Source organism: Eptatretus burgeri, chromosome 4, assembly GCF_056783735.1.
Source record: "Eptatretus burgeri isolate ZD-2024b chromosome 4, Ebu_testis_v1, whole genome shotgun sequence".
Lineage (NCBI taxonomy): Eukaryota > Metazoa > Chordata > Myxini > Myxiniformes > Myxinidae > Eptatretus > Eptatretus burgeri.
Window position 1 is genome coordinate 4,406,197 of NC_140964.1, and position 27,013 is coordinate 4,433,209.

Genomic DNA, 27,013 nt, shown 5'->3' on the forward strand with positions numbered 1-27,013 from the left:
ACGAGCAAAAACCTACAGCCGATATCTATGTATTACGTACATGCACTTACAACAATTCTACTTATGGACAAGGCGCCACAATTTTTTTTTTTTTGTACACCTTATCAAGACACGTGTGAGAGCTAACACACAACGCACATCAAGGGGGGCATGAGACAAGAGGGGCGGGAGTGGGAGGGACAAAACAGTGGGGAAGATAGACATTAGGAGATCTGTGGAAGGGAGAGGGATGGGACGGGAACATGGGGAATCGAAGATGGACATAACAGGGACTTTCAGGAAGAAAAGCAGGGAATTTGAAGGAAGTGGGCTTGGGTGGATTATCGGGGGCAGAAAATATCGAGGATTTGGATGGGGGATGATAAGAGGTGGTGGTGAACAGCTGTTTTGAAAGCCTGGAGGGAAGAATGGGAAAGACGAGAGTGAAGGAGTTTATTCCAAAGGCGGGGAAAAAGAGGAATGAAAGAGTGAAGATGAGCAGCAATTCGTGATTTTGGTAGTTTTACCAGAAGGGGGTTGTTGGCGGACCTTGAGCGCCCTGAGGAAATGTGGTGGGGACAAAAATAGCAGAGAGAGAGAGAGCAGGGGGGGCAGAGCTGGAGAGGAGACGGAAGAAGACAGAAAGACCACCGACCAACCTGCGGTGATTGAGTGAGTCAACCCAAAGACTCAGCCTCATTGCGGAAGATGCCGATGATCCGAAATGACCTGGTTTCTACAGCGTGAAGCCGAGAAGAGTGGGAGGCAGGAGCACCAACCTAGAGGGGAGAGCAGTACTCCATCAGGCTATGGACAAAAGCTTTGTAAGTGGTCAGGAGCTCAAGAGGGCCGAGGAGGGACTTTGCACGACGGAGGATTCCCAGTCGGCGACTGACTTTGGAGGCGAGGTTTGAAATATGGCTTTCCCAGGAAAGGTCATGGCAGACAGTAAGACCCAGAAACTCGAAAGAAAGGACTTCAATCCAGAGGATTGTTGAGAAAGTGGATGGGTGGGTTTTCTAAACGGTCCTTTCGAAGAGACATAGTAAGAGTGTGAGATTTGTCCGGATTGAAAGACATGTTCCACGTGTTGGACCAGTCTGTGATTTTATCCAGATCTGCAGTGAGCGAAGAAGCTGCTGCTTGCCAGTCTGAGGGATGACCGATGGTACGGCAGAGGGTGGAGTCATCAGCAAAGAGATATAGAGGATTTTCCAGAGAGTCGGAGAGATCATTGATGAAAACCAGAAAAAGAACAGGGCCCAGAATGCTACCTTGAGGAACTCCAGCCTGGACAGAAAGAGGGGATGAAAGAACTCCATTTTGGGCCACACGTTGACTGCGACAGGAGAGGAAGTCTGCGAGCCATGAGTGGAGATGGCCTTCAATACCATGGGAAGAGAGTTTGGTGAGTTGGGCAGGGTGCCAGACTGTGTCAAAAGCACGTGATATGTCCAGGGATACGGCTCAGATTTCCTGTCTGGCATTGAGGACCTCCATCCATTGTTGGGAGAGCAGAAGCAGCATATCCAGGGTCGAGTGACCTTGTCTGAAACCAAATTGATGATCGGAAATCAAGCCATTGGAGAAGAGGAAGGATTTCATGTCTGAAGCGATGATGGATTCCATAACCTTGTTGATGATTGGAAGAAGGCAGATTGGTCTGTAGTTACAGGGATCTGTTTTTGCACCTTTTTATGCAGGGCAGTGATGTTTGCTGATTTCCAAGCAGATGGCAGATGACCTTGAGCAAATGAGAGGGTGAATAGAACAGAGAGAGGGTGAGCAAGAGCAGAAGAGCAGGCTTTGAGGACACGTGGGCTGATGCCGTCTGGACCGGTTGCAGAATCTGAGTTGAGGTTTGACAATAAGCTCTACACCTTATCAGGAGAAAAGGACACAGAGTCCACGGACAGTTGGGTGCGACTGGGTAAGGTGGGTAGAGAAAGTGATGGGTTTTGGACACAAGATTTAGCTGCAAACACCGAGTTTAGGCATTCAGCCTTTTCATGCGCGGTATCAGCAGTGCGGCCATTTGAGGTAAGGGAGGGGATGGAGGGGGAACATACACCAGAAACAGGTTTGATTAGACGCCACCAGGATTTTGAGGAGGGAGAGAGGTTTGAGAGTTCAGACTTGAGATTAGAAAGATGTTGTTTTCTGGCTCTCCTGAGGGTAGACTTCCATGCAAAAACCCCAGAAAAGAAAGATAGAACTGGGCTCGTAAGCCTTTAATGTTCCTCGGAGCTGGGATGACCGAAGGAGCTCCGCGAGGCCGTGCAGGTGACCTTTGTCGCCATTGAGACAACTCGATGGTCTTTTTGTCGGCGACCCTCCGTATGTCTCTGTTGTCAAAGCGGCAGCTGTTGTAACGGCGGCTTGGTTGGTCCAGGACCTCGCAGCGCGGCCTGGCCGACGACGCTTCAGAGGAGTGAACGGGCCTTGCTCTTTTCGAGTTGATGCTCTTTAAGAGCCCGTTCACTCCTCAGCATCGCTCGACCGACTTGGGGCTCGATCGCATGGACCGTTATGTAGCTGGCTGGCGATTTCTCTCCGGCTGGCGACTTCGCTGCCGACTCCAACGGCCAACAACGACCAACAACTTGGTGACTTGGCTGGCTCCGACGAAGAACGAACTCCACTCCTCCGATCAACAACCACCGTTTGGACTCACCAACTTGACTGCCTCCACCGACCAACTCTGACCAACTCGGCGTCGAAACGCGCCTTTTTAAAGCCCGGAGGGGTGATGCCGCTGTAGGCTTCGCCACCCATAGGCGGCGCGTGCCCCTTTCACCCTTGAACTTTCACTCCCGGCTGGCTCCGCCCCTTTCGTCGTTTTGATCCGTTTTGCAAGTCATGCGCGGCCGTGTTTGAAATCACTTTGCCGCTGTCGAGGATGCCATCGTGTTCGTTTGTGGAGATGTTGTTTGTTGGGGAAAAGATGGCGGTGCCGTGGAGATGCTGGTGAGGAGATGTTGGCGGTTGTGGCGAAGGTGGTGAGGAGATGTTGGCGGTTGTGGCGAAGGTGGTGAGATGTTGGCTGTTGTGGAGAAGGTGGTGAGGAAATGTTGGCTGTTGTGGAGAAGGTGGTGAGGAGATGTTTAAAATAAAGATAGAAAAGAATAACGACCTCAAGATTCACAGCCCGGCACATGAATAAATCCCGTTATTCATCGGTGGGGAAATCTAACCTGGACACACACTTATCGACATAACTGATCTTCGGGGAACCTGAATGGTGATCTGTGAATTTCCACAGCCATAATACACACACATATATATATATATATATATATATATATATATATATATATATATATATATATATATATATATATATATATATATATATATATCTATATTGTTGCGGATTCGCGCCCGCCGGCGTGCGAGCGGCCACGTAACTCGAATCGTGGCACGTCGCCCACCGGACGGACAATCCCGTCGTGACCCTCTCGGACTAACGCCGGGAACTAGTCACGGGTGGGCCTTTCGGCCTCACCACGATCGTGCCAATCGGCCCCCCGCGTGGGATAGGGTTGCTCGCCAAATTCGACCTACCGAAGTACCCACACGGAGGGTAGACCGGGCGATCGCACCTCGCCGCAGGTCGACTTCGGACACGGGCCACTTTAAGCGACCCGTTCCGTACTATCGGGATAACTGAGCGGTGTTATCGTCGGCCTCGACGGTTCGATTAATTATTGGGCGTATTTAGCCCACGACCAACCCTTTACGTGAAGTAAGATGGAGATTCAATAAAGGAAAAGACGAAGCGAAACGGGAAAAACAGTTCAACATAAAGCACATTTATTCCGCGGAAAACGGAAAGCACACATATACAATTATACACCAAAAGCAAATGTAAAAGTGACACGGCAATTCTGCACAAAAAGCAAATGTAAAAGTGACATGACAATTCTGCACAAAAAGCAAATGTAAAAGAGAAACACAATGCAGATCTACTACCGACTACCGAGCACACGGCAACACTTATACAGTTTTACTTCACAGACGGCGCCGACAACACATATACTCAAAGCAAAAGAAAAAGGGACCACCCTCAACGATGAGGGGAGGGGGGCAGACGGGCCTGGGGCCGAGACCGCTTCGAGCCTACCCGTCTGGTGATGAGCCGCAAAATGGCGGTGGCGCCCTGACTCCGCGGGCCTCGCGGACAGTGTCTGGAATGGGGTGGGAACGGGGCCCCCTTCTCACACTATCTCAGCGCGGGAGGGAAACAGGAGGGGGTTGTTGATGCTCGGGGGGATGAGGATATCTCGCTGGCTCGGGTCCCGCGACGAGCGTCTCCACCGCGACCTCGGTCGCGTTATCGGCCTCCCCTCTCCGCAGCTCCCCGACTCTGACACGAGCGCCCTCTCGACTGCGTTCGCCGCCTCTCCAACTCTCCCACTCTCCACAGCTCCGTCCAACTGCTTTCTCAGACTCTTCCCTTCTCCACTCTCCTTGACTGACTCTTTCCAACTCAACTACTCTTCGGCGAGCGAACGCGGCCCTTTATAGCCCCCGGGGCTTTGCTCCTTCACCTTCGACCCTTTACCTCTGGCTGGCTCCCCATTGGACAGAGGAAAAGTGGGCGTGAATGCTTTTTGATCCACGAATCTGCATATAGCGATTATACTCCGACGCACCTGGAGGCGGGGCCAAATCGCCCCACGCTCGCCGATAGGACGGAACAGAAGTGGGCGTGAATCGTTTTTGATCCGATTTCTTCGGAAAGGCTGGTGTTTTTGCACCCGCTGCTCGGTGCGCGCCCCGCACGAGTCCAGGATCGGCGCCCACAAGCGGCGCGGGAATGGCGGTGATGCGATGGTTGCGAGAGCGAGATGTGACGGCAAAGGTCGTGGCTGTTGTTGTGAAGCGGCGTTGCGGTTGGCGGTTGTTGTGTGATGGCTGTTGAGACGTGGTTGGTGGTGGTTGTGGTGGTAGTAATGGCGGCTGGTCCAAAATAAAGATAGTAAAAGAAAAACGGCTATCTAGAGGGGTCGCAGCCCGAATGAATGACATTTATTCCCTCTAAACAATGGGTTTGGGCCTAACTACACATATACTTACAGAGATATCTCACCTAAGGGACCTGAATGGTGGTTTGCGAATTTCGTCAACCACAACAATATATATATATATATATATATATATATATATATATATATATATATATATATATATATATATATATATATATATATATATATATATATATATATATATATATATATACATATATACAAATACAACCTATTGCTTCATGACAGGAATATTAGGAGGGGAAAAGAGAGAAAGAGATAAAAAAAAAAATTGACCGTTTTTACAGTCATTTTTCCCTGCTGTGCAGGGGTTTAGCTTTTTTCTTGAGGCAATGTTTTATGGCCGGATGCCCTTCCTGACGCCAACTCTGGTTGCCTCTTATGACACACAGGGATATGGTACACCTATTCTAACCGGGGCATACACCGGGACCAGTACACTGGTACTCATTTCGCCAACCTCAGAAGGATGACAGGCTGAGTCAACCCCCTGGTGTATTAATTCAGCGGCCCAATGGGGTTTGAACTCAGGACCTTTTGGATCCCAAGCCGCTGCCCTAACCACTGCGCCAACACCAGGGAGAAAGGAAAGAGAGAGAGAGAGAGAGAGAGAGAGAGAGAGAGAGAGAGAGAGAGAGAGAGAGAGAGAGAGAGAGAGAGAGAGAGAGAGAGAGAGAGAGAGAGAGAGAGAGAGAGAGAGAGAGAGAGAGAGAGAGAGAGAGAGAGAGAGGAAAGAAAGAGAGAGGAAAGAAAAGAGAGGAAAGAAAAGAGAGGAAAGAAAGAGAGAAGAAAGAAAAGAGAGGAAAGAAAGAGAGAAGAAAGAAAAGAGAGGAAAGAAAGAGAGAAGAAAGAAAAGAGAGGAAAGAGAGAGAGAGAAAAGAAAGAGAGAGGAAAGAGAGAGAAGAAAGGAAAGAGAGAGGAAAGAGAGAGAAGAAAGGAAAGAGAGAGAAGAAAGGAAAGAGAGAGAAGAAAGGAAAGAGAGAGAAGAAAGGAAAGAGAGAGAAGAAAGGAAAGAAAAGAGAGGAAAGAGAAAGAGAGAGGAAAGAGAAAGAGAGAGGAAAGAGAAAGAGAGAAGAAAGAAAAGAGAGGAAAGAAAGAGAGAAGAAAGAAAAGAGAGGAAAGAAAGAGAGAAGAAAGAAAAGAGAGGAAAGAAAGAGAGAAGAAAGAAAGAGAGAGGAAAGAAAGAGAGAAGAAAGAAAAGAGAGGAAAGAAAGAGAGAAGAAAGAAAAGAGAGGAAAGAAAGAGAGAAGAAAGAAAGAGAGAGGAAAGAAAGAGAGAAGAAAGAAAAGAGAGGAAAGAAAGAGAGAAGAAAGAAAAGAGAGGAAAGAAAGAGAGAAGAAAGAAAAGAGAGGAAAGAAAGAGAGAAGAAAGAAAAGAGAGGAAAGAAAGAGAGAAGAAAGAAAAGAGAGGAAAGAAAGAGAGAAGAAAGAAAAGAGAGGAAAGAAAGAGAGAAGAAAGAAAAGAGAGGAAAGAAAGAGAGAAGAAAGAAAAGAGAGGAAAGAAAGAGAGAAGAAAGAAAAGAGAGGAAAGAAAGAGAGAAGAAAGAAAAGAGAGGAAAGAAAGAGAGAAGAAAGAAAAGAGAGGAAAGAAAGAGAGAAGAAAGAAAAGAGAGGAAAGAAAGAGAGAGAGAGAGAGAGAGAGAGAAGAAAGAGAGAGGAAAGAAAGAGAGAGGAAAGAAAGAGAGAGGAAAGAAAGAGAGAGGAAAGAAAGAGAGAGGAAAGAAAGAGAGAGGAAAGAAAGAGAGAGGAAAGAAAGAGAGAGGAAAGAAAGAGAGAGGAAAGAAAGAGAGAGGAAAGAAAGAGAGAAGAAAGAAAAGAGAGGAAAGAAAGAGAGAAGAAAGAAAGAGAGAGGAAAGAAAGAGAGAAGAAAGAAAAGAGAGGAAATAAAGAGAGAAGAAAGAAAAGAGAGGAAATAAAGAGAGAAGAAAGAAAAGAGAGGAAAGAAAGAGAGAAGAAAGAAAGAGAGAGGAAAGAAAGAGAGAGGAAAGGGAAAGAGAGAGGAAAGGGAAAGAGAGAGGAAAGGGAAAGAGAGAGGAAAGGGAAAGAGAGAGGAAAGGGAAAGAGAGAGGAAAGGGAAAGAGAGAGGAAAGGGAAAGAGAGAGGAAAGGGAAAGAGAGAGGAAAGGGAAAGAGAGAGGAAAGAAAGAGAGAAGAAAGAAAAGAGAGGAAAGAAAGAGAGAAGAAAGAAAAGAGAGGAAAGAAAGAGAGAAGAAAGAAAAGAGAGGAAAGAAAGAGAGAAGAAAGAAAAGAGAGGAAAGAAAGAGAGAAGAAAGAAAAGAGAGGAAAGCAAAGAGAGAAGAAAGAAAAGAGAGGAAAGAAAGAAAAGAGAGGAAAGAAAAGAGAGAAGAAAGAAAAGAGAGGAAAGAAAGAGAGAAGAAAGAAAAGAGAGAGAAGAAAGAAAAGAGAGAGAAGAAAGAAAAGAGAGAGAAGAAAGAAAAGAGAGAGAAGAAAGAAAAGAGAGAGAAGAAAGAAAAGAGAGAGAAGAAAGAAAAGAGAGAGAAGAAAGAAAAGAGAGAGAAGAAAGAAAAGAGAGAGAAGAAAGAAAAGAGAGAGAAGAAAGAAAAGAGAGAGAAGAAAGAAAAGAGAGAGAAGAAAGAAAAGAGAGAGAAGAAAGAAAAGAGAGAGAAGAAAGAAAAGAGAGAGAAGAAAGAAAAGAGAGAGAAGAAAGAAAAGAGAGAGAAGAAAGAAAAGAGAGAGAAGAAAGAAAAGAGAGAGAAGAAAGAAAAGAGAGAGAAGAAAGAAAAGAAAGAGAAGAAAGAAAAGAGAGAGAAGAAAGAAAAGAGAGAGAAGAAAGAAAAGAAAGAGAAGAAAGAAAAGAAAGAGAAGAAATGGGAGGGAATGGGAGGGCAGCGTGAGATGGGAGGGAATGGGAGGGCAGCGTGAGATGGGAGGAAATGGGAGAGCAGCGTGAGATGGGAGGGAATGGGAGGGCAGCGTGAGATGGGAGGGAATGGGAGGGCAGCGTGAGATGGGAGGGAATGGGAGGGCAGCGTGAGATGGGAGGGAATGGGAGGGCAGCGTGAGATGGGAGGGAATGGGAGGGCAGCGTGAGATGGGAGGGAATGGGAGGGCAGCGTGAGATGGGAGGGAATGGGAGGGCAGCGTGAGATGGGAGGGAATGGGAGGGCAGCGTGAGATGGGAGGGAATGGGAGGGCAGCGTGAGATGGGAGGGAATGGGAGGGCAGCGTGAGATGGGAGGGAATGGGAGGGCAGCGTGAGGAGGTGGGGAAGGGAATGGGAGGGCAGCGTGAGGGGTGGGCAAAGGAAGGGAATGGGAGGGCAGCGTGAGGTGGGAGGGAATGGGAGGGCAGCGTGAGGTGGGAGGGAATGGGTGGGGAGCATGAGATGGGAGGGAATGAGTGGGCAGCATGAGATGGGAGGGAATGGGTGGGCAGCATGAGATGGGAGGGAATGAGTGGGCAGCGTGAGATGGGAGGGAATGAGTGGGCAGCGTGAGATGGGAGAGAATGGGTGGGCAGCGTGAGATGAGAGGGAATGAGTGGGCAGCGTGAGATGGGAGGGAATGGGTGGGCAGCGTGAGATGGGAGGGAATGGGTGGGCAGCGTGAGATGGGAGGGAATGAGTGGGCAGCGTGAGATGGGAGGGAATGAGTGGGCAGGGTGAGATGGGAGGGAATGGGTGGGCAGCGTGAGATGGGAGGGAATGGGTGGGCAGCGTGAGATGGGAGGGAATGGGTGGGCAGCGTGAGATGGGAGGGAATGGGTGTGCAGCGTGAGATGGGAGGGAATGGGTGGGAAGCATGAGATGGGAGGGAATGGGTGGGCAGCGTGAGATGGGAGGGAATGGGTGGGCAGTGTGGGATGGGGGGGAATGGGTGGGAAGCATGAGATGGGAGGGAATGGGTGGGCAGCGTGAGATGGGAGGGAATAGGTGCGCAGTGTGAGATGGGAGGGAATGGGTGCGCAGCATGAGATGGGAGGGAATGGTTGGGAAGCATGAGATTGGAGGGAATGGGTTAGCAGCGTGAGATCGGAGGGAATGGGTGGGCAGTGTGAGATGGGAGGGAATGGGTGGGCAGCGTGAGATGGGAGGGAATGGGTTAGCAGCGTGAGATCGGAGGGAATGGGTGGGCAGTGTGAGATGGGAGGGAATGGGTGGGCAGTGTGAGATGGGAGGGAATGGGAAGGCAGTGTGCCAGCACATTACTGCGGTGACAAAACACGCCCAAACAGCAGCGGTTTCTTTCTAACCGCCGTGTTCTGTATAAATCCGAGTGGGAGCAGATTTAAAAATCAAAACTAACGTTATCTATTTAGTCATGGCCTAACTGCATGCAGCCCCCCCCCACCTCCAGCCACACATTCCTCCAACCTCCTAGTGGTCCACACTAAATGTGCACGCTCAGTGGTGATATACTCGACCTTTCACTCGCACACATACACGGATTTCCCCACACCCGCACTGCACGTCCCACGTGACTTCGATTCCACAGCACGTCGGTCCCGACGAAGCTTCGTGTACATGGTTCGTGAGACGGCCGCATAACCTCCTCCACAGCGCCACGGGCCCGAGTTCGAGTTCGAGTTCAGATCGCGCACCACAAAACTCGCACACCGCACACACGTCATAAAGAACAGGCACTCTCACACCCCATGGAGAGCCATTTGTTCCCATTTCGACCACGTCCATGCATCCTGACCTGTGTACGTTCCTGTTCGCTTGCAGGAACTACCGACGATTAACATCTTGGTGGAACTATAATAGTATATTTATATTTTGTAATGTCAGCAAATCACTCAAAACGGAACCAGCAAACTGCGTTTGTCACTGCCGAAAAAAAGGACCCGCTGTGGACTGTGCCGTCATGGATTGTAAAAACAGGTTAATAAGCACGGCGTTTCACTCAATGGATTTACACTTCCTGCACATTCCACAATTTTTTTCTTTACTCGATATAATCATCTGAACAGTAGAAAAAGTTAAGTTTATCGCTTTACTTGAATAAATACACCAAGTTAGACCGTGTTTCCAAATGGAGGCACGTTTGAATGGGCCGTACAAAATGGCGGATTAGGACCCTCAAAGTGTGAGCGAGGTGACCGAGGGTGTCCAAGGATGCGCCTGATGAAGGATATAATTAAATAATGCCGTTAATTATCCTCAAAATGGGGGGTGTTTTAATTAACCCAAACACACAATTTTCAGTCCTTCACTTCCTTGGCGTTTTATTAGTATGTATGCAAGTTTCAGGCTGCAAGGTTTCATGCTTTTGGAGTTATGGAGGAGACACACTGACATTTATTGGTATAGATTCGCATTTACTTGACAACTACTACTACTACTACTACTACTACTACTACTACTACTACTACTACTACTACTACTACTACTACTACTATCATGGCCCAATCAGTCTCACCAAGTCTTTCACCAACTGACTGGCCAGGCCTAATGGTCAACTAAAGGAAGCAAGAATTAGTCATTATTCGTTCAGGATTCCGGCAATAACTTGCCTACTCTTCACGAAACACACCGTGGGATCTTCAAGATCCACCAATTAATGTTTCCACCAAACCGACAGTTATGTAGTCGGTTCGCAAATCAAATCCAGACCAGACAGCTCAAAGGTAAATGTGACACCTCTGAACCTCCTGTCCTATCGGACACTCATACTTCATTCACAGCAATAAGCCTGGTGTTGGCTTAGTGGTTGGGGTGGCGGCTTGGGATCCTAGGGTCCTGAGTTCAAGTCCCGTTGGCCGCTGAATTAATACACCAGGAGGTTGACTCAGCCTGTCATCCTTCCGAGGTCGGCAAAATGAGTACCAGTGCACTGGTAAGGGGGACACTGCATCAGCGGCATAGCCGCATCCCAACCAATGATGCAACCAGCAGCCACCGGCTGCACTCGATAGAGAGAGGTTCATAGCAATGTCCAAATTAATCAAATAAGTCCACCTTTATTGTTATAATGAGGAGAAAAAGTATATTAGTCATTAAATAATCTGTATTATAATGTTCCACAATGATTCAAATAGACCAACCGACAATTACTGGATGTTATGGAGAAGAATGGCATGAAAAATACCAATGCCCACCCTACAGATGTTATCATTGATCAGGCACAAAATATAAAACACCAAAGAGGGTTCTTGGCATTTATGGCAAATAGTGAATGAAAGCTTGTTTGGGTTTGATTGTCGCAAACAAATGGCTTCAAACACCGTTTACGCCTGGACACCCAAGAGCGCACGACTCGGAGTCAAATAATTGTTCGTAAACCTGAGCCGAGAGAACAGGTCGTCCTCTTGGGTAAGGAACAGCTGGAAAATATGGAAATCTGATGGGATTCAAATTTTAAAATAAATATTTCAGTTGAATGTGAAAACAACTTTGGGTTTGTTGTTTTCCTCTTGGGCCTAAGTACCTGTGTTTGAACAAAAAAGTGGAAATGCTGAAAACCAGAGTAGGTGCCTGGGTAATTGGGTTTCCAAAGGCCGTTAATTAACATTCTGCAGACATTCCGCAAGAAAGACAAGACATTACAAGAACGTATTCTGTGCAACTTGCAACTGAGAACCCTTCAAAGGGGAAACTCAAGGTTAATGACTTCCCTGCTTTCCTTCACCTGGGGAGTGAACTGCCATTATTGAATGAAACAATTATTGTCAGTTCCAGCATAGAGTGAATGGAAGGAAAAAACAAACAAAACAAAAAAAACGAACCTCTGCAGGAAGCGTGGATATAATTGACGGGAGGCGAAGCCCGCACGGCGGACGCGGACATTCTCCAGCAGGCCCAGGTATTCGACCTGATGCTGGCAGCGCTTTTCGTCGAACAAGACCGGCGACTTCACTTCGTTCGGTTTGATGCAGCGCACGTAATACGGTTCCTGTAGAAGTAAAGCAACAGACATCCACGGTCATTGTAAAACGACGGAATTTTTGTCGTGATGGACCACATCATGAACCACGTTAGAGTTTGAGCTCATCGAACTGCACACGCTGCTGGAGTTATTTTATCAGATGTTATGGAGCTGCAAATTGCTCCAAAAAAGGTCATGAAGCATTTTCTCGAGATTATGCACATCAACGTGCAAACTGAGTTTTGGTAAAGAACAGATCGCAGGTTCCCGTTTCTGTTGATGGAGCAAAAGGACAGACATCCTGAAGATGCAATCCCAAAAGGACAGGCCACCATGAAGAAAAGAACCAACACCGCATCTGTGCTCGGCTTCGTCAGTGACTAACGTACTCTTGGTTTTGGGAAATGGTTAAAAACGAAACTTCTTTTTCTTCCAAGCATCGTGTATCAAATTGCTGAAAACGTTCATACAAGTCTGCGATGTCTGCCCTGAGCTTCGAAAACAATCATGTCCTCTTCACCAGATCAATGCCAGCAATTGCATTAACTTAAACCTGACACAGAATGTTTTACCTTCATGAAAAGGTAAACAGCAGCAACACTAATATATTTTAAAGAAAGTTCTCATACAAGTTTCGAAAGCTTCAGGCCTTCGGCTCCAGGTGTCAGCCTTTGGGCCAGTGCAATTGGAATTATCAGAGCGATTGTGTAACCACGATGCATTATATATGCACATAATTAGTAGGCATGTTTTGCTTCATGTACATAACCCAGGTTTTAAAAAAAATGTATTTTCAGGAGCAATTGAGGCAGTGGACTGTTGCCTATACGCCGCCCAAATAAAAGGGATGTGTGTTGCATGCTTGGAACAAGATGGCCCATTGGGTGGAAACTCTGCTTGTGTAAAAAATAATACCAACAACACAATCCTAATATGAAGATACTTCATCCTACGAGTTGGCCCATCCGTAAAGCTCACCGAGAAATGATGTCATGTTGTGGGCAACGTGGAAGCACTTCGCCCGAGTTACAGAAACGAGAGCAATGAGCGATTGCGTGGTTGCCCAATCGATGTGGATACTTGGCTGGGAATTTCGAGCAATTTATAGAGGTTTCACCAAGGGAGTACTAAATGCTCATAGTGTAGTCACAAATGAAGATGCTTTTGGAGAGACTTGATATGGGGCTGGAAACAGTGTTGGATGGAAAGCACTGTTGCCGTTACCAGTGCTGAAGTCGAAATTGAATCCGACGTTGAATTTGGTTTCGATTTGATATTTTTCTCTGCATCGAGGTGGCTCTCTAATTTGTGTCAACAGAGGGATCTTAAAAAACAAAAACAAACAAACAAAAAACATATCTTCGTGTCATGATCCGTGCGATCTCCGAGAACCATTTACAGAATAAGCAGCAACGTTAAAAGATATGTTGACCCAGCAGAGATCAACAAACATGGCACAAAAAACTTTTGGAAACGTTTTCAACAAGGCAAGGCAAAGGTTAACCCCACTGTCGGGATAACAATTGTGGCAAGGATGAGGAGACCGTACAAAGGACAATGGGAAAACTATGGTCCCGATAAACATTGGTCTCAAGCTTGAGTTTCATCACATCCAAGGTGAACGGTCAACATCAAACGACTTGCATCTATCCGGCCGGCAACCAGTAAAACTTGTCTGAAGCACGAGGTACAGTGACAGAAAGAGCCAAGCACGCTCACCTTAGTCGCCAAGTTCTCCACCAAAGCGATCATGGAGTTCTTGAAGAGAGTCGCAGCGGTGAGCGGTCTCTTAGTCACTTCTGTGATGCTCAGCTTGCCTTCGGGCCACATCTCCTTCAGTACTGGATTGGAACTGTCAGCACGAAACCGCGACGATCAGCATTCCATCACCATGCGGCGATTTGTTCACCAAACACAAGCCGGGTTGTTGAAGTGCTTTTGAGAGCCGTCACCACAATGCACTCACATGTGCATCAGCTCCAAGATGTTGGTATTCAATTTGAAAGATCACATCATCATATCATACGTATATTAATAAAGCCGCGCAAATCACGAGACACGAAGCCGATAAACACGATCCTTACCTGTTATACATCAGGCGCTTAAAGTCCTGGAAAAGTGGGTCTTTATTCTTGTCCATGAAACCTTCCACACTGTACCTGCAGCACGAATGTTTTGTCATCAATTGGTCGATTCTCGGCTGGCATCATGACATCAGTAATTTCGTGACGTCACATCGCACAGATGTTTGCAAGTACAACGTGTTGCTTTTAAGGTATCAGTGGCTTGCACTCTGAACGTTACCATTCAGTAAGTTAAGCCATCGAGCCATCAAATAAGAGTCGGACAACGGGAAATTATTGCAAATCAAGATGGGAGGTAAACATGTGGATATCACAGAAGCTGCTGCATGCGCTGGTTCATTAAAATTTCATGGGAAATGAGCAAAAACAAATAAAAAGAAACCACAGAAACTCACGTCACATCACCAGCATAATGGCGAATGCGGAAATGGCGCCCAAAATCCAGAGACTTGTCCGTTGGTCTCAGCTGGAAGTTGGAAAGCAAGAGATGAGGTTCATTTCATTTACAAGGGACAACAGAAAACCAAGTGGGTGTATGGAACGAGGAGATCTTCGGTTCACTCGATTTTCAAAGCGTTTTATTCGCGGTTTCAGGAGGCCTGGTGTTGGCTTAATGGTTAGGGTGGCGGGCTTTGGATCCGAGGGTCCCGAGTTCAAATCCTGCTCAGCCGTTGAATTAAGACTAGGTGGGTTTAACTCGACCTGTCATCCTTCCGAGGTCGGCAAAATGAGTGAAAGCATGCTGGTATCCTGTGTCGGAGTGGTGACCCGTCCAGGATTGTGCCCAATAGCCAAGGAGACTGCTTAGGCAGCACCAACGCTCTGCACAGACTACGGTCCCAATCTATCTCTATCTCTCATGTTTTAGAGTATGCACAAGAAGCAAGAACGTTTCCCACAAAATTAATTTCCGCGTTGTTCAAATTAGACGACCCGCCGGGTATAACATTACCGGGATGTGGTTATAGCCAGGTACGACAAGGCTATCCATCATGAAGATGAGGTCAGACTCCATTTCACACCGTCATCCCAATTTGCAGGCATACAAACCATAAAACGTGAGGAATATAAAAATTAAACACATCGCTCCCCCCCCCCACCCACCACCCCCACCACCACCACCACCGCACCCCCTATTATATTCAGGCCGATGGTCCGTACGGCCCACGACGGAGAAGCGCCGGTTACTGGCAGCACACTCGAGCGTAATGGGATTCTGCAGGCTGCACATCCCATACTCCGATTGAATTAATCCCGACAGTATAACAGGACTCCCGTTCGGTGATTAAAGCATTCAGAGAAACGACGAAACACCGTGCACACTCTGGGAGAAAAGATGCATCTTATGGTCTCGAACCCATTAAAGGGTTCACGTGATCTGGATACAAAAAGGAAAAAAATTTAGTCATTGCACAAGGGATTGCTTATTTTATACAACCACTGATTTTGTTTTTATTAATTATTATTATTATTATTATACAATGCCAATGAAGAGTGGATATTACAGTTTGTCCCATCATAAAACTCAACCTTACAGGTTTATAGTGGATTGGTTACATCACTCTTCCTCAATGGGACCCTTTCTCATCCTCCGGTCATTGCCTTGCCTCCATGCACCCAGAAGATACCGATATTTAACCACCGATGAGAACGAATCGGTGAATGAATGTACCATGTACAGCAAGTACTCCGACCTCCATACGTTTTAGCGGATACGTGCTGATTTTACTCCATTTTTAACGCTCAATATGAAGAACAGGCCGAAGAAGCACCGAATGGAGTTCTAAATTCCATGAATACAAATCAAGAATCCAGTTCCACAGAAGGATGTCGATCGTCTTTGTGGACGTCATGAAATACACAAATGCAGGACATCTTCGATGGCGAGCCAAAGACAATTCCAGTAAGTCAACCTTGGATGGAGCACTGGATCTACAAATCAGAACCAGGGGGACATGCACGGATTGATCCTTTCATTGCACGGTGACAATGTTCCCGACTCGCCTGTCCACGCGTGCAAATACATTATTGCCGCCATGAGCCAGCATCTGGCACCTTGTCTGAGCGACGGCCTTGAAAATGAACCGCAGATTTATCACGGCAATATGGACACTTAAATAGTGAGTGACTACATCCTGCTCGTCAATGCAATTGGGGACGTGCCCCCTCAGCGCTCACAGTATACCCAAGTGTGCAGGTGGCCACCAGCAATTCCAAGATGGCCAAGTTTGCAGGTGGCCACCAGCAATTCCAAACGGTCATTTGGATAAGATTGAGAGACGGAGGAGGGTTGTTTGGTGTGGAGGGGAGGTAGCGGGGGGAGGGAGGAAGGTTGAAGGTTGGAGTGGATGAAAAATTAAGTTTTATAGCTTTTGCACAAAGCAGCCCACTAATGGTACCCTGCTGCCACTCAGCCAATTAACAAGCAGAGTGAGAGCATTCCACGAACCGTGTCTCACCTTGCCAATATGGATGACAAAAAGGCCACGACGCCCTGAGTAACAGAGTGCTGCCTTTCACAGGACGCGAGTAAAAACTGAGTGGCGTAATGGAATCGAAGAGCTGGGCAATGCAGCTTGGACATCTCAGAGCTTGAATTATGCAATTTTCACCATTAATTGGATCTATTTCGGGGTTGTCTTGCGCTTCTCCATTACACCGCTGTCCCTGCAGGCTGCACCAAAGTGACGACGTCATGTTTGCTTTTTTTTGTCACGTTTTCCCTTCACCAAAATAACAAAGCTCACAAGGTCACTTCCTGTGCCACAGCATATTTCCTCAAATTTGGTGCTGGCCTTCCTTCAAGCATGAGGTTATGACTTTTACCGTCGCCAGGAATCAAAATCTCTCTTCCAGCGGTCTTCGTTGTCCTCCTTCACTCCCTCGAGCACGTCTGGCCCAACAGAAAGTGCGGCCGAAGGAGCGGGCCTCGGATTCCCAGGCCATCGGCGTACCTGATTGTGGGAAGGTTTTCCCAAGTCGAGCACTAAACTATTTGGTATTCCCTCCCAGCTTTGGCCCGTTTGAAGGAGCGGCTTTGTGCAGAATCTTTCCTTCGCCATCTCGACACTGGGCTCCATGTTTGCTCTGACCTTTAGCACTAAAACGTGAAAGGAAGGACGGTAAAAAAAAATTATGTCCTCCTGCGAGCATCTGATTCGTCGAGCTTGGATAGCGGAAGATAAATCAATCAATGGCCTTTAGGATGCCTGACATCATAACACGTGTAGGCCCGCTCACACTTTCATTTGAGGGGGTCTTTAATGGTCTGGATTGACACCCTCTCCAAAAGACGGCACGTTTCATGACGCAACACCCTCACCCCTTGTGGAAACATACGAGTAGAGAGTTTTAAAGTTATATTGAACCCCATGAGAAATGAAACCAAGAGATGAAACCGATTCGAAATTTTAAATCAAAGCGATCGTGGCAGCAAGTACTCGTCAATGGCCGGTATCCGGTGGGCCTACCTTTCGACTGGTGTAGTGCTGGTGTTTCCCAAGCTTAGTGTTCATAGCATCCAAAAACATGGCGTCAGTAACATGACCAACGTTCATGCAGGCTTCATCCAAAATGGCAATGATTCCACGGTGCGGCTGTTCGACGAGCTCGCAGATCACTTGGTTGTTGAAATAGTCAATCTGGAATCGAACATGTGGTGCAATGAAAGACATTCAATTTAGTACATCATTTGCACATCTTACTTAGGACCGGGGCAGGGGGGGGGGTGGATACATTGAGGAACTATAAATGAAGAGGATGATGGGAGTGAGAAAGGAGGTTGGGAGGAGTATGAGAGGGGTGCGGAGAGAAGGGAAACAGGTTGAGGTAGTAAAAAAGGGGCGGGGCATGTACGGGCGTGGGAAGAATGCAAAGAGAGTGACGAGTTCACTCTTTTGTGTACATAGTACAAAGATGGTACGTCACAAACCATGTTCATGTGATCACACCAACTTGGAAAGGATCGAACAAGCAAAACTAGATTATATCATGAAATTGGAAAATATATCTTCTTCTTCTTCTTCTTCTTTTTTAATGGCGACCATTATCCCACCACCTTCTTTGTGGGGGCGGCCGGGGAAGCTTGGCCAAAGTCTTCATGAACCGCCTGACCAGGCCTGACGTTCAACTCGTTTGGGCAGGAATTTGGAATTTGGCTTATGGTGTCGGCGATAGCTTGCGCAATCTTCACCAAGGAGAAATTGGAAAAGAAATGAGATGCCTATTTTTAAATAATCATCACTGTCATTATACATTTTGTCATTATTATTATTATTATTATTATTATTATTATTATTATTATTATTAAATGGAGGGATATTGTAATTGGCTCTGTCTGTCTATCCGTCCGTCATGCTATTTCCTCCTAAACGGTTGTGCAGAAATCCATCAAACTTGGTAGTTATGATCACCACATGGCAAGAACGTGTGAGAGCAGCATCATCTTTGGCCCTGCCCCCCGGGGGGGGGGGGTTGGGATAAGGTCAAAAGGTCAAGTCCCATAAAATGTAATTAGGGGCACATTATAAATAAAACATTGCATATCTAATCAACATCAGGGGACGCATGAAATATGCAACGATGTTTTGAATTCGACCCCCAGTTCATGCCCCGAGGGTGTGGGAGACTTAGGGTCACAAAAGGGTCAAAACAGAAGATTTCTTTTTTAACTCAATATTTGATTTTGGGTCATTCTTGGTGAAACTTTTTGCCATCATCGTTCAACTTTCCTTTCGGTGGGAAGCGTGGGGATTTGCGATGGCGCGCCGTCGACCTCGCTCGAGTTATTAATATCATTTATATTATTATAATTAAAAAAAAAAATTCTGTTATTGAAGTCCATGGAAGAACAGAATGACACTGGAAGAAGGGGAAACAGCAGAAGAAGATGACACAGGTACAGCATAGCACGGAGAGAGCAGCTGTAGGTGAAAGTGGGACAGGGTCTCAATGACTGGAGAAAAGCTTCAATGTTCAAAAAGATAATAATGATTATTAATACCGGCATTAGCATTTTGAAAGTGTAGAGATGAAGAAATGCACACTTACTGTGGATGCACAAATGATTGGGTAAAAACAGGAATTCCTCTTGATGCCACCCCAAAGTTATAAAGTTGATAAAACCCATATCAAAGTTTATGCCACATTTAAAGGAGGGAGGAGGGGAAGTACTGACAACGGGGAGGTGGAGGATGAATTGGACAAGAGACCCATGAATTGGACGAGCTAATAAAGTCCTGCACAGATAAGACTGGTTAAGTTTGTGGCTCCAATTTAATTTGGTTTATTCTCATTCCAAGAGCGATTCCTTCCCAAATGAAATGTGAAAACGAGTCGCAATTTAAATTACAGAGCAAGCCTTTGGTTCGGGCCATTAAGCATTTGAGTTAACGGTAGGAAGTGAGACAGTCGAGTTGGATCTTCTCGGTCCTCTCTCCCTCCATAAGGCGTGACGGCAAATGGTACCAAGCTTCTCTACTGCCTTGACTACAATACTCCTCAATTTCCCTCTGTCCTCAACCCACTCTCCACTCTCCAAATCGTGCAAATTAAATATACAACACTGAATCCACACAATGCTGGCAATGATAAATTTCACAAAGTTGAATCGTTTGTGGTTTACACAGAGCTCTGAGCACGAGCAACATCGGTTTAGGCAGCCAAGCCACCCACAGGACTGCCATTTTATGGTTCCAGAAATAGCGTCTTGATTTCGGTTCATCATTCGGCGGCCAAAGCCACCTGCAGGATCTCACCACGTAAACAAGGTGGGGGTAACACGGAAACGCACGTCAGTGTCACTGACTCGAGAGATTATTTAATCGAGGAAAGCGAACAGATAAACTCAGAGTGCATTCGAATAAAAAAATTAAAGAAATTCTCGGATTTCGAGAAAAATCTCAAAATGAATTTTTGGGAATGAGAACAACGGCGAGGTCGCTCCGAGTCATCTAATCTGGGTTCGATTCTCAACCCGACTCGAAAATGTCGGATTTGTGCTTCTCAGGCCGGGAGTTGCCGTCCCTCAGATGGGAGGCGATAAGCCGGACGTCCCATCCGCTGGCACTAGAGATCCCACAGTAACCTACGAGAGATGATGCAACCAGAAGGCTTGCGCTGAGTATGTACGGATTAAACCTTATGATTAAAAACGAGCTGTTGAGCATCATGTTCTGCCAAATGAAGACAAAACTAAACGGTTCCTGGTTTAACCTCCATGATGCAGTGGAGCTGAGGACACGTGCGTTGGAAGAATTTCTGGTTTAAAAAGCAATTACAACTGCTTTGATTTGCCAGCTTTGGAAGGACATTTCCAACAATGAAGGATAATGGTTGATTGCAACAACAAAAAAAAATTGGGACAAAAGAAATTACCATTTCAATAAAATAGGCAAATGGAAATAGGTTCCCTCCTAAAGTTTAGTATTATTATTTTTTTGAAGAGAGACAGGCTCATGGAAGTGCAAGAACACTGAATGGATTGGGACACAACAGAACAAAAGGAGTAGTGGAGAGATGGTTGGGGGGGGGGGAGGAAACAACTGCAGGATTGAAGGACAAAAGAGTGGGAGACATGAACAAATAATGGGTGAGGGGGAAGAATGAGGGGTGGGGGGGGGGGTTTTGGATGGAGGATGATCTGGATGATGATGATCTGGATCCATCTGGATGATGGAGGATGGAGGATGGAGGTGAACAGCCATCTTAATGACCTGGAGGGAAGATTGAGATGGAAGAGGACATGGATGTGGTTCCACAGGTGGGAAAAAAAAAGGAGCAACAAAATGAGTGAAGGTTTGGAGTGATCCTGGATTTTTGCTCGAAGGTGCTTGATGGTGGACCATATGTACCTTTCAGATATGCGGATGAAGGCCTTGTCGGTGGATATGAATTCAGGTTTGCCAAGGAAGGACTTTGTACGACGGAGGATGCCCAGTCGGCAACAGGCTTTGGAGGCCAAATGTAGTTTGACCAAGAAGGATCATCGCTGATTGTCAAGAGGATTGTTAAGAAAGTAATGGGAAAGTTTGTCTGACAGTCGTTTCGGAGAGAGAAAGAGAAAAAGAAAGAGAAAGAGAGTTGTCAGGATTTAAAGACGTATTTCCAGGTGTTTGACCAGTTTGTGATTTTTTTTTCCAAGGTCTAAAGAAAGGGAAGAGGTTGCAGCCTGCCTGTCTGAAGGATGAGGGATGTCATGGTCGAGGGTGGAGTCGTCAGCAAATAGATAAATGATATTTCCAGAGTCAGAGAGATCATTGATGACGATTAGGAATAGTGCTGGGCCCAGAACACCGCCTTGGGGCACTCCGGCCTTGACAGGGATCGGAGATGAAAGGATCCCATTGAGTGTCACGTGGTAATTGGCTACGAGAGGAGAGGGAGTCAGTAAGCCATGTTTGTCGTTGGTCTTGGATGCCATAGGCAGAGTTTGGAGAGCAAGGAGGGATACCAGACTGTATCGAAAGCTCGTGATATGTCCAGAGAGACAGCCTTGATCTAATGTCTGATATTGAGGGCCTCCATACATTGTTGGGAGAGTGGAAGAAGCATGTCTAAGGTGGAGTGACCTGGTCTGAATCAGAATTGGTGGTCTGAGATGAGACTGTTGGAGAAAACAAAGGATTTCATATCAATTGCGATCGACATGAAATCCAGAAAATAAGAAAAGAAAGGCACTCACAGCCCGTACAAGTACAGTATTTATTGTTTTCTTGGTTCCGGGTCCGCAATTTAAATTATACGAGCTTTTTGCATCTATTTGTGAAAGGATAAGCGTCCGTTCGTGTATGTATCCATGTGTTTTAGCCACGGCCCTCCCGAGCTAATTGTATTAACGGGAAATTACAGGAACCCGACTCCTCTCTTCCACACATATTTCTCATATTCCTATATTTCCATACAGGAACACATTAATAATTATGCTTAACCACCTTTTATGTTCGAAATGCTGAAAATTATTTTTTCAAACACGACTTGAATCATAGGTTTCATACTCGTAATGGCAGGTTAAAAGTGCCCTGCGAGTGGAACCGAATCACACACAGACACAGACACAGACACAGACACAGACACAGACACAGACACAGACACAGACACAATGAATTATCATTGTGATCAGAATGACGATCATCAACCATCGAAAGAAACCACAAAGTAAACAAGCATTTCAGAAATCATCTACTTATTATGTACACCACACAATTAAGCAAGGTGTGGAAAAGGGGGGAAGGGGTAGTACATTACTTTATATGTAATAAATAGTGTCCCTCCCTATATTACGCCATTAGGACATTGCTGAGGCACGATGAACTGTTAAAAGTGGAAGAACTCACGTGCTGCCATGTGATTCCTTCTCTCTGGTACTCCTCTTGTTCCTGTTTAAGAACAAGCTCGATGAAGAGCTGCTGAAGTTTCTCATTGCAATAATTGATGCAGAACTGCTCGAGGCTGAGAAGATGAGAACAGGTCACATCATTCACTTAGAGTCAGGAAAAGATAACGATGTAATACAATTAGGTCTTCGAAAGATTTGGTGTTAGAAAAATTAGATGATAGACAATCAGAGAATTAGCTCAAAGACAATTGAACAGGCGAGCTGAACGACATGAATTAGGACAATACCACAAGGAATGTATTTCGACAAACAAATCAACTGAAAATTAAAATTACGGAGATTACAAAACAACACAGAATGCGGCATCAATTCAGTTTGTGACGTGAATGTAAAAAAAAAAGTTAGCAAAAACACAAAATATTGTCCAAATGCCAAAAACAAAGATAAACCAGCGGCACGACAGGCCGAACCAATGGCATGACAGGCCGAACCAATGGCACGACAGGCCGAACCAACGGCACGACAGGCCGAACCAGCGGAACGACAGGCGAAAATAGCAGAACGACAGGTCAAACCAGCGGCACGACAGGCAAAAATAGTGGAACGACAGGCGAAAACCAATGGAACGACAGGCGAAAACCAGCGGAACGACAGGCGAAACCAGTGGAGCGACAGGCAGAACCAGCAGAACAACAGGCGAAACCCAGCGGAATGACAGGCGAAGCCCATCGGAATGACAGGCGAAGCCCAGCGGAATGACAGGCGAAGCCCATCGGAATGACAGGTGAAAACAGCAGAACGACAGGCCAAACCGGCGGAGCGACAGGCTAAACCAGCGGTACGACAGGCCAAACCAGCGGAAGGACAGGCGAAACCAGCGGAACGACAGGCGAAAACAGCGGAACGACAGGCCAAACCAGTGGTACGACAGGCCAAACCAGTGGTACGACAGGCCAAACCAGCGGTACGACAGGCAAAACCAGCAGAACGACAGGCGAAAACCAGCGGAGCAACAGGCAGAACCAGCAGAACGACAGGCGAAACCCAGCGGAATGACAGGCGAAACCCAGCGGAACGACAGGCGAAACCCAGCGGAACGACAGGCGAAACCCAGCGGAACGACAGGCGAAACCCAGCGGAACGACAGGCGGAACCCAGTGGAAGGACAGGCGAAAACAGTGGTACGACAGGCGAAAGCGGCGGTATGACAGGCCAAACCAGCGGAGCGACAGGCGGAACCCAGCGGAAGGACAGGCGAAAACAGTGGTACGACAGGCCAAACCAGCGGAGCGACAGGCTAAACCGGCGGTACGACAGGCCAAACCAGTGGAACGACAGGCCAAACCAGCGGTACGACAGGCCAAACCAGCGGTACGACAGGCCAAACCAGCGGAACGACAGGCGGAACCCAGTGGAAGGACAGGCGAAAACAGTGGTACGACAGGCGAAAGCGGCGGTATGACAGGCCAAACCAGCGGAGCGACAGGCGGAACCCAGCGGAAGGACAGGCGAAAACAGTGGTACGACAGGCCAAACCAGCGGAGCGACAGGCTAAACCGGCGGTACGACAGGCCAAACCAGTGGAACGACAGGCCAAACCAGCGGTACGACAGGCCAAACCAGCGGTACGACAGGCCAAACCCAGCGGAACGACAGGCGAAACCCAGCGGAACGACAGGCGAAACCCAGCGGAACGACAGGCGAAACCCAGCGGAACGACAGGCGAAACCCAGCGGAACGACAGGCGAAACCCAGCGGAACGACAGGCGAAACCCAGCGGAACGACAGGCGAAACCCAGCGGAACGACAGGCGAAACCCAGCGGAACGACAGGCAAAACCCAGCGGAACGACAGGCGAAACCCAGCGGAACGACAGGCGAAACCCAGCGGAACGACAGGCGAAACCCAGTGGTATGACAGGCCAAACCCGCGGTACGACGGGCCAAACCAGCGGTATGACAGGCCAAAGCAACAGCACAATACACTCAACTAATGGAGCAACAGACTAAACCATCACTACAAGACGACATCAATGGCTCAATAGACTATGTTCACCAGTGCTACAACAGACGAAGCAAACAGTACAATCGACTAAAGCACGGGTCCTCAAAAGACGGGCCGCGGTCCACATCCAGACCGCGGGCATAATCAGTCCTGATCGCAGCGCTAAACCTTCCTCATCCCCCGTCAATTAATTTTTTTTGGTATACATAATCAGGCTCATGCAAGAGCTGGAATACAGAGCAAATGAGGATGCAACCGAACAAAGGGAACAGTAGAAAGGAACGAAATAATCTTTGTGAAGAAAAAGAAGCATGATGGTCTGCAGTGAAGAACAAGAATACGTGGTAAATTCCTGATAGGGAATTGGTGAAAGTGGAGCGTTTTAAAAAGTTTAAAATACTTTTAAAAAAGGAAGAAGGAAAAATCGTTTGCAAACTTTACATTCAAGGAAGATTTAGTTTTAAGGTGTTGAGAAAAAGGAAGAAATACAGAATTGAATACAGGTGATATTTGGCAAACTCGTACTCCACCTCCCTCTTCCCAATGTCTACCACCCATGGCTGTGTTCCTCAGTGCTAATTAATATGGTTTCCTCATTTCGGGTGAACACAGCGATGGACAGCAAGAAGGGGGATGGGTGATCCTGAGAACCATCATTTCAACAAGGTGTGGGAGGAGAAGTTCTTCATGGAGCACAATATAGTCAGGTTCTCCTGTCTGCAAGGAGACAGTGGCATTGCCGTAGAAGGGAAATGTGGAGCGCCACTACTCCACACGCCATGGTTCCAAGTACGACAACATCATGGGTGATGCGCGTAAGGAGAAGATATCATGACTGAAGAAGACCCTCCAGAGTCAGCAGTTGTTATTCAAGGTGTCGAGACGACGACGGCACCGAATCATCTGCAGAGGGAGCTGGTTGAGCTGCAAAAGCAAGTATCGATCTGAAGGGACAGTTTCACACGTCATCGATTCTGGATTTCTACCAGAGTTTGCCTGCCTCGTCCTTTCCATGCAAGCACGCATGCAAGTTCATCGGCCATTTTTGGCAGTACACACAGATCTGTGAGGCAGTGTTCTCGAGTTATGAAGTATGCCAAGAAGAAGCACTGCTCCCACCTCGCAGACCCTCATCTTGAACACCGTCTCCGCCTGGGTAACTCTCGGTTCGGGCCCTGTGTTGAGAAGATCATGGACGAGCAAAAGCGACTGCGCTGCTCACGTACACCGCACTGCACCGACCGCTCAGTTTGCCTTGCGATAACTATAATACAGTATTTTGATAAACTATTTGTATTATTCGTTCTCACAAATGAAAGTTGGCGCACCTTCATGCTGTACAGGTCAGATGGTGATGTGGCATGGTGAATGGAGGGTACTGCTGTCTATCAATTTTATTCACTTGTTACTGGAATACTCATGCTTAACGACCCTAATTGCCTGTGAGAATGATATTAGCGGGGATGGGGAGGAAATAGATAAATTTTTATGCAAGGACATTTTTAAGGGGAGGGGTCCACAGAATGCAGCGTTCACTCGGTTAAAATATCTTTGGTTGTGTGGCCCATGAGGTGCGAAGGAATTTTGGTTCTGGTCCATGATCGAAAACATTTGAGGACCCCCTGGACTAAATGGTACAATAGACAATAGACGACAATAAAACAGAGCAAGGTGAAAGAATGGGCTGATGTTGCCTTGGTGATCCGTAAGGTTATAGCTCTCTCTTGTGGCGAAACCCGTGTAGTGATGTGATGTGATGTGATGTGATGTGCAAAATCTTTGGTGATTCTCGAAAGGTCGAAAAGGATCCTCGTGGGAGATGAAAAAGGTTGACGCTCTTGAGCATTAAAGACCCACAGAATACTGATTAGGGATCACGTCTGTGTCCCGTGGGAGTTGTAAACCTTTCAGAAAGGGAAAGCAAACTTGATGTCCAAATGGTACTTGTGACCATGAAGGAGCAGCAATAATGGCGATTGGGAACACTTTCTGCCTGGTGCTGGCCTCATGATTAGGGTGGTGGGCTTGGGATCCTAGGATCCTGAATTCAAATCCCATTCGGCTGTTGAATTAACACAAGGTGGGGTTGACTCTGCCTGTCATCTTTCCGAGGTAGGCAAAATGAGTGCCAGCTTGCTGGTATCCTGTGTCGGAGTGGCGACCCGTCGAGGATTGTACCCTATAGTCAAGGAGACTGCTTAGGCAGCACCAACGCTCTGCACAGAGTGTGGTCCCAATGGATGGAACACTTTGTCACTCACACAAAAAGCTAATGGAAGACGTGCGTTACACAGATAATGTGGGATGGAACGTGCAGCAAGAAAGAATGCGAATGGATGAAACAGCAGAAGGTAGACGAAGAGGCGACACATGGACAGGTGAGAAGGATAAAATGAGATCGTGATGGGAAGCAATAAGTTTCCGTTTCTGTGAAGGGGATGGGGTTGAAAAACTCGTTTGGTTTTTTTTTCATTTACATTTCTGTTACCTGTTTGTTCTACTAACTTCCTGCATATTTTTTTTTCTTCCTTCTTCTTTATAATAAGGATCAAGCAAACAAAAATCGCCTCTAAAATGATGCCATCGCAAAGAGAAACACGACAACCACTACGAATGATTTTCTGCCAAAAAGCTGAGCTTACCTGTTGTTGTCGAAAATCTCGAAGCCGTAGATGTCGAGCACTCCGATGACCGTGTTCTTTCCGTGCGTACGGGGATCGTAGCCCACGATTTCA

General features: G+C 46.9%; 1 protein-coding gene across 4 annotated transcripts in view; it reads right to left on the bottom strand.

Moving 5' to 3' along the window:
- LOC147027367 (unconventional myosin-Id-like) overlaps nt 1-27,013 on the bottom strand; it is a 128,459-nt gene that overhangs the window by 51,699 nt on the left and 49,747 nt on the right. For all 4 annotated transcript variants that reach the window (XR_015057016.1, XR_015057015.1, XR_015057014.1 and 1 more), the window contains exons 9-15: nt 26,921-27,013; nt 22,273-22,387; nt 17,410-17,580; nt 14,335-14,405; nt 13,940-14,014; nt 13,575-13,707; nt 11,716-11,882 (exon numbers count right to left, since the gene is read on the bottom strand). The exon at nt 26,921-27,013 is cut by the window's right edge and continues 53 nt beyond it. Coding sequence is in view for 1 of the 4 variants with exons in the window: in XM_085876717.1 (XP_085732843.1) it covers nt 11,716-11,882; nt 13,575-13,707; nt 13,940-14,014; nt 14,335-14,405; nt 17,410-17,580; nt 22,273-22,387; nt 26,921-27,013 (825 nt within the window). In the remaining 3 variants the exon portion in view is untranslated. The remainder of the gene's footprint in view (nt 1-11,715; nt 11,883-13,574; nt 13,708-13,939; nt 14,015-14,334; nt 14,406-17,409; nt 17,581-22,272; nt 22,388-26,920) is intronic.